At 47.8% G+C, this 8,268-nt stretch overlaps 1 protein-coding gene across 1 annotated transcript; it reads left to right on the forward strand.

Moving 5' to 3' along the window:
* Positions 1-1,163: 1,163 nt before the first annotated feature.
* On the forward strand, positions 1,164-6,194 carry DYNLT2B (dynein light chain Tctex-type 2B). Its single transcript, XM_082288429.1, has 5 exons — positions 1,164-1,262; positions 1,716-1,849; positions 3,441-3,510; positions 5,234-5,297; positions 5,908-6,194. The coding sequence occupies exons 1-5, from the start codon at positions 1,195-1,197 to the stop codon at positions 5,953-5,955; spliced, it is 384 nt and encodes a 127-aa protein (XP_082144555.1). The 5' UTR covers positions 1,164-1,194; the 3' UTR covers positions 5,956-6,194.
* The last annotated feature ends 2,074 nt before the right edge of the window (positions 6,195-8,268 follow it).

Consider the following 8,268-nt stretch of genomic DNA (forward strand, 5'->3'; position numbering starts at 1 on the left):
GAGGAAACAGAATGTCAGCTTCTCAGCAGGGGCTGCGGCACACGCAGCTTTCCCTGGGACACACAGCAGCTGTGGGCAGGAAAAAGAGTGCAAGAGGTAGGATATTGGGGAGCAGGAATTTTAGACCTTTCTGGAGGATTTAAGAAGTTCCTGGAGGAAAGGAGCAAGGCTGGGATCTCCTCCCTGATGTCTGGGATGTGTCATCCAGAGGTAGGAAGGGAGCCCTTCAGGCCCTCGGCAAGGCTGAGTGCAGGGGCTGTGGCTGCCGCCTGGTTTGGGTCAGGAGGGGGGCACCGGGGAAGCACCCAGTGAGGCCAGGCCATCTTACCCCACTCTCTCCCTATCATACCTCCAGCCACACCCCAGGCAGCAACCTCTTCAAACCCTTTAGTTACAGAATCACAGAATCAGTTAGGTTGGGGAAGACCTCTGAGATCATCCCATCCAACCTATGAGTGAACACCACCATGACAACTACAGCATGGCACTAAGTGCCATGTAGTGTCTTTCTTAAACACCTCCAGGAACCGTGACTCCACCATCTCCCTGCACAGTCCATTCCAATGTTAATCACCCTTTCTGTGAAGAAATTCCTCCTAAGGCCCAAACCTCCCCTGGAACATCTGTGCCCTCTCATCCTGTTGCTGTTTGTCTGGGAGAAAGGGCTGAGCCCCACCTGGTTACACCCTCCTTTCCAGGAGTTATGGAGAAGGACAAGGTCCCCCTGAGCCTCCTTTCCTCCAGACTAAGCAACCTCAGCTCCCTCAGCTGCTCCTCACAGGATTCGTGCTCCAGACCCCTCCCCAGCTCCACGGCCCTTCTCTGGACTCGCTCCAGCACCTCAGTGTCTTCTACAAGACATAGTAAAATTTTACAATTATTACAGTTATTAAAATAGCTTGCAATTATTACCGCAATTATTTACCGCTTATTTACCAACTACTTCATTGTACAAGCCTTTTTATTGCAAAAATTGCCTCTTTTTTTCTTTTTTCTTTTTTCTTTTTTTTTTTTTTACAAAACAATAACATAGGCTGTAGAGACATAAAATATAAACTACAGTAGTACACAGAACAACACTCCGCACCCCCGCTCGTGGGCCGGCACCCCCGGGGCGGTGCCGCGGTTACGCGGCGGAAGCGGCGGAAGCGGCCGCGGTTGTCCCGGTAACCAACGCCGGGGCCTGCAGGGACCATGGGCGAGCTGGGCCCGGACGAAGGCGCCGGGAACACGTACAGCCTGCGGCCCGGCCTCCAGCACCGGTGAGGCCCCGGGGGAGGGTGGGGGAATGCGGGCCGGCGTGATGGGAGGCATTGGGTTGGCGCGGTTTGGCCCCGGGAATGTGGGAGCTGCGGTGGGAATGTCGGGGAGGGCGTCCCTGGGCGTGAGGCGGTGCGGGGTGTTGGGAATGGGGGCCCCCGAGGGTTTGGGGTTGGAGGGCACTGGGCTCTCAGTCCAACTTTGACACCCGCTCAGGTGGGGGATGCTGCTGGAGGGGCAACTTCCAGTGGGGCTGGTTTCACCCTTGTTGGCAGGTGTTTGGCTTTCAGCAATATCTCCATTTTAGCAGGGCTTTTTTTCCCCACAGCTTGTCATCTGTCATTTTTCTTTAATACGTGAAAGCTACATTTTCCCAGGTGGGGTTGTGTATGTTTCTACACATTGTGTGATCTTCCCGGGCTTTCTGTTGCACTTTTTTTTTTCCCCCATGATAGATTTAAATCATCCACAGTAAAAGAATGCATCCATGCGATACTGAAGGAGAAGCTGGCCAATGTACAGTACATCCCAGAAGAAATGCCTGAGCTTACAAAGTCTTTATCAGAGACAATAAAAGACAGACTGAAAGGTAAGGAGGTTTGCTGGGGAAGTAATTTCTTTTCTTGCCATGTCCTCTCCCTTTTGACAAGATCCCTCTTTCTTCTTTTATTCTTGAAACTTATTCCTTCCCTGTTGACTGACTCGAGTCTACTGTTATGAAACAATCTGTCCTATATACGTACATTCCTCGCCTGCGGAACTGGAGACCTAATTCAAGCAGAGATTTGCTTTTGTATAGCTTGGCAGGTGTGTGATGCCAGCCTTGGAGGGGCTGCAGGGGGAGAGAAGCTGCATTAGAGAGAAGAAAGAAGTGATGCTTCATTGCTTCTTGCTTCCATAAACAGAACCATTCCTGCTCTTCTTCTGCTGCGAGTTAGATCAGAGCTGGAATAGCAGTGGAGATCAGAACAAGGCTCAGGGGGCACAGGGAAGAGGGAGAGAGGACAGTCAGCCAAGGAGGGATGTGACTACAGCCTTACAGTACTGGAAAAAGGTTGTGCTGCTGCACAGGATGCCTCCCAACATTTTTGAGTTCTAGAAGAAAAGTGCAGGCACCAGCAGGTGTTTCCTGAGTTCCGTGCTGGAACAAGTACATGGATGTGTGTGCTGGCATGGACACTTCTTTTGCCTTCCTCCTGGGCACAGGCTGGTGCTCCATCTGCTGGGCTGGCCTGATGTGGTGGCACAGCCACACGGTCACCCTCGGTAGGAGCCGTGGATTTGTGCTTCTCCCAGAATTACACATCTGCTTTAAAGCCAACAGCAGCTGTAGTCCGTGCACGTGTTGATGCCAAGCTCATCTGAACTGGGCTTGGTTTCAGTAATGTGTAACCACAGTGGCAGCAGCCTGAAGCGAGGCTGGCCCAGGGTGGCTGCTCTATCAGCTGGCGTCTCTGATAAGCATTGACGTGGTGGATGTTAACAGAGCCAGCATGCTGTGTTTAATCCTCCAGTGGAAACAGGGCGCTGGAGTCATCCTGGGACACTGCTTTGTTGAAGACAGGCATTGGGACCTATATTTGATTTTAAACATGCTTGTTCTGATTTGGCTTCTGGAACACTGCCATGGCCTGATTGGATCTGGCCTGTGCCCCAGAGGTGCTTCTTTACTATTGTGAAACAATAGCACATCTCTGCAGACACATAACACAGCTATTATGTGGCCTTTTATCCCACTCAGAAGCAAAGGAAACACCTGTGTGGCAGAAGAATCTCACAATGCCTTTGCCTCAAAGCAGTTCTAAAATAAGACAGTTTCTTTCAAATTGCATTTTGTCCACCAGCAGCTTTATTCATGTTCTTTTCATGTGGTCAGTTCTTGAAAGTTGTCAAAGCAGAATGCTGACAATACAGTGTGGCTGCTCAGGGGTGTCTTGTGCCTTAGATGCACCTTTTGATGGATGCCAGCTACCCTGTTCACTCTTCAAATCCAATAAAACCATGGTACTCCGTTGTAGGAAAATGAAGCCTTGCAAGGCAGTCTGTTCACTTGGCTACTTGCATAGGCTAGTACAGACCACGTGCTTTGTAGCCAGAAATCTTTAGCTCTCAGGGTTCTGTTTTGGGCTCATATTAAAAAAAAAAAAAATTGCTCTCACTATTATTTTTTTTCTTTCCAGAGGAGGGATTTGACAGGTACAAGATGGTGGTGCAGGTTGTCATTGGAGAGCAGAGAGGAGAAGGAGTGAAGTAAGTTTTGCATCTTCTAATTGTATTTCTATCACGTTTTTTGGGTTTGGGTGTGTTTTTTTCCTTTGGAAGCTGCTTCCATCTTCCCTAGCTGCAAAGATCTGTCTGCAGATGATAAAGTGTAAATCACTTTCTCTTCACTTTTCGTGGTAACTTGAGGGTTTAGGTTTTGGCTGATTGAATTACCAGTGATAATTGGCTCTGTGGTGGTTCTTAGCAAGCTGAAATGCTGAAGAGCATTTGTGAGGAGTGTTGCAGAAGCATTTTATGTTGTATTCATCATCATGAATATAATGAGTTAGGGTACACTCCTCATCCATTCCCAAGGCCCTGCTGGAGCACAAAAGCCATGGTAACTCACTTCTGTCGAAAGCCAGAAAGCTTCCATAAGCACTTCATTTCCTTTTTTCAGAAGTTTCGATTTCTATAATCCCCCTGCAATACTGTCATGGGAACCAAGCCTAGATTCCCATGTGGGTGCTGAGCACTTGCAGTCAGCTCCAGATGCCTGCAGTCAGACAAAAGAATTCCTCTTGGCTGCAATAGAGGGCTGTAGCTTTCTATTACTAGTGGGTAGGGAGAAGACAAAAGGGAACAGCTCGAAAGGTTTATGTGCTTTATCTGCTGGGCTTATCTTTATTATTGTGCCTGGTACTACAGCAGAAGATAAGTGCAGCAGAGCTGTAATCAGATCTGCTCCCTCCCTGTTCTGGAGGTCAGAGAGGAATATCTGTACCTGCTGCTCAGGCTTTTGTCAGGAATGTCCATCTGCAGGCAGACTGCTCCAGAAGCACCATACCAGGGTGAACAGTTCAATGTTCAGGTGGTCTGATCAGAAATGTGAAGCCCAGCAACACAAGCTGACAGAGCAATTGGGGAAATTTCCCAGTTTACAGCAGACAGGAGGCAAGATTGAAGCACGATCACTGACATCCTTAATGCAAAAAACAGGTAGCCAGTGTATTCCAGAGGGAAAGTGGAATACTGAAGTGAAAAAAAAAAGGCAGGATAACCCTGAGGGCTAAGGTAATAGAAGGATGAAATTCAGTCATCTTAGTACAGCAGTCAGACATGGAGGGACTGTGCCCCAAAAGGAATTCCATCAGCTGACTGGGGCAGGCAGGAAGTGGGATTCTTGCAGCAGAGAAAGGGGAATGTCAGTGCCTTTAGACAAGGCAGCAGCAAGGTCTCATATGTAAGATCCTGTTATTGTCTGGTCGGTTGTCCTCAGGATAGGGCTTGGGTGTGTCAGTCCATCAGGATGGTCAGGGAACAGAGGGTATAGATACGAAAAGACTAGAAGAGGTCATGGTCTCGTAGCATGGAATCTGCCAAGGAATACGATAGCTCCCTATAAATAAGTTGGGAGTGTGTACCATGAGGGTGCAGGAGGTGAAGGACAAGAACAAATAAGCTAAATTAGCCACTGATATGCATAGGCCAGAAGTCAAAGATTCTTAAGCATGAGGTTTCAAGCCTTGCTGCACAGTGGAGGTGGCAGGGTTGAGAGCTGATGAGTTTGAAGGTGGAGCAGATACAGAGGGGATTACAGCATGTGGTAGAATTCAGCAGTAGAGAACCAGGCTTGGGATTCAGGAGCACACTTCCCAATTCTGTAACCTTTAAAGCAAGTTCAGTTTGGTTTTCAAGGGAAGTATCTGTGATCACTTAGGTCATTACACTTGAACTCTGGGTAATGTCCCTGTCTGGCTCCTTTGTCTAGCATGGCTGCACGATGTTTCTGGGACGCTGACACTGACAGCTGTGCTCACGACGTGTTCATGAACGTAAGTATGGGCTGGATTCCCATGGGAAGTGCAAGGCTACTTGCTTTTGTATGAGAGGCAGAGTCACCTTAAATATGGAGCAGAAAGGAAACAACTACTAGAGGGAAGGAATCAAGATTATTGAAACAGCCTGATTTACATCCTCATTCACAAAACATATTTAGATATAATAGCCAACGTAGTAAAAGTTCTCTCCTGAGCAGGTCACACACTGTACAAAAGTCATTGTACTCACACCATTTTACTGCTGGGGAGAGGAAGCACAAGACACAAAGTCTTTTCTTACATACTTTGCTGAACTGCAGTCATGGAGTATGGCTGAAATCTAGGATTGAGTCAAAGTCAAGGTTTTACTTCATTATTAACTTTATTTTAAACTGACACACCTGTGAGTGTATAGATGGAGGAAATTCAGGTGCTTCTGGTATCCATATGCACTGACCTGGGTTACACCACAAGTGAGGTGAATAAGAAACTTAAATAAAGGACAGAAAATTGCAATATATTACCATACAGTTATGGTCTGGTCTAAATATTCCCTGAGGTTTGCCTGTTCCACTAGCAAAAAGCTTGCTTTGACTAACACAGAGCCTTTCTCTGTTTTCCCCAGGACAGCCTGTTTTGTGTGGTGGCTGCATTTGGCTGCTTCTACTATTGAAGGTGACAAACATTGCACAGAAGGACAGATGTGGGGGAGAATGCTTTGGAGTATTTTTAAGTGCACAAAAGCATCATGTTCTTCCTTTAGTACCTAACAAAATTAACAGCTCTACAAAGCACATCCTATGCCTGTTCTACACACTACAACATTCCTTCTTCCTTGTGGATATTGATACAGCTTTAAGCACAATAGTATTATTATTATTATTATTATTATTATTATGTCCTTTATTTAAATGGCCCTTTGTTTTTTATATAGTGTTGGTTTTGTCCTAAAAGTGTATTGCCAATAATTGCTTCTAAGGCAAACTCAACTTCTGTCTTGAAAGGGTTCTGTTACTTTTATTTTTATGAAATTAATGAAGTATTTATAAGAAAAAACCATAATAAATCTATGTATTTAATATTTCTTCTCCTGTGGCATTTTCTTCCACTCTACAAGATGCACTAGCCTGGATGGCTTGTCTGCATTTCTCAGGTGAGCATTTTGACGATTCTTTGTCAATTAACCCATAAAGCTGACTTCTGATTCTGGTTATCCAGATTTGTTCCTATGACTTCCGCAACTGGGCTATGAGTCCCAGCTGTGTCACATGAGATGGTATTAATTGATGGAAAGTCAATTAAGGTATTTAGGACATTAGGCCAGCAGCCCACACACCCCATGACTGCCAGAACTCCTCCCTGCAGTAACTGCTCCTTGGTTTGGTGCAGTTTGGCACCCGTGGATGCTGTGAGTGATCATTGCTCCTCACCCTCTTCAGCAGACACTGCAGAGCTTTCTCAATCCCTCTGTAATTGTTTTGGAGTATGAGGGTGGATGTTTGGAGACCAACTTTGCTAGGACTCCAGCCTCAGAAAGGCTGCAGTAGATCTGCAAAAGAGTGCTAAAGCTTCTCATCTCCCCAAAAGTTAAAGGACCAGGTTGGTTCCTGAGAGAGTGGGTGCCACCAGAGTACATCTTAGGGTGCCCATCAGAAGACAGGATGAGTTGCTCTGTGGTGGTGCCTGTTCTCTCTCTGCTGACAGAGCAAGCACAGCTGAACCATTCCAGTGGCATGAATGGGTTTTAGAGTGCTGAAGCAGGGTGAAGTGAACCCTAAATCCCACCCTAACTAACATAGAGCAGAACACACCCTCCCCATGCAGCTCTTGGAAGCCAGGGAAGTAAAAAAATCACGATGCATCTTCTAGAATCCCTCTTTCAGCCACAATGCTGGAGGCATAGAGAACCACTGGTTCTCGATTGTATTAGTTTTAAATATTTGGATAATGAGTCTTCCTCTCCTTTTCCTCTGGTGGGAAATAGAGGGTGACTTCTCTGATTGCTTTGCTGTTCCCTGTGGCTGTCACCCATTAAGAAACCTGCAGAGAGATGCAACAGTGCTGCTCAGTTTGTGCACAACCTGGGAGTGTGACTTTCGGGAAACAGCAAAGCCCTCCACACAACAACATTTTTCCAGGAGATGGTACATACGACCTCAGACTCACTTTGATGCTTTTATAAAGTCATGGCTATTAAATCACAATGTTTCACCTTGCATCTGCTCCATTTTGGAGGAGTTTAATGGCTTCTTCACAAAGGTGTTGTGCAAAGCAGGTGAGTAGGTTTGGGTCCGTAATCACCCAGCCTCACCACCCTTGGCTGTGGCATGGGTCGCATAAGGGATGCTGTATTTTCGCTGGAGAAAGATCGAGCCGCTGCTGAGGCACTGCACGTCGGTGTGGACAGCAGGGCAGCTCCTTCGTTCCAGAACCTTTGGAATTTACACTGGATGCATCCATACACCGGACAGACTGAGACTTCATCACAGTCTCCCCTCCTCACGAGGAGAAGCAGAGGGGCAGACACTGATCTCTTCTCTGTGGTGACCAGTGACAGGACCCAAGGGAATGGCCTGAAGTTGTGGCGGGGGATTGGGTTGGATATCAGGAAAAGGTTCTTTCCCCAGAAGGTGGTCGGGCGCTGGACCAGGCTCCCCAGGAAAGTGGTTATAGCACCAAGGCTGGCGGAGCTCAAAAAGCGTTCGGATAAGGCTCTCAGGCACTTGGTGTGACTCTTGGGGATGGTGCTGTGCAGGGCCAGGAGCTGGACTTGGATGATCTCTGCGGATCCCTTTCAGCTCAGGATATTTTTCTGTGATAGGAAGAGCCGCGGGGCGGGACCGTTGTGAGCCGGAACGGAGCTTCCAGGCGCGGTTTCCCGGGACGCGGCTTCCCCGCGCGGGCCGGTCCCTTCCGTGGTTCCGGGCGGACACGCAGCGGCTCCGCCCGCGCCCCGTTGGCGTCGGCGGGAGAGGGGCGGGGCCGG

Source organism: Coloeus monedula (genome assembly GCF_965178545.1).
Source record: "Coloeus monedula genome assembly, chromosome: 10".
NCBI classification, from domain to species: Eukaryota; Metazoa; Chordata; class Aves; order Passeriformes; family Corvidae; genus Coloeus; species Coloeus monedula.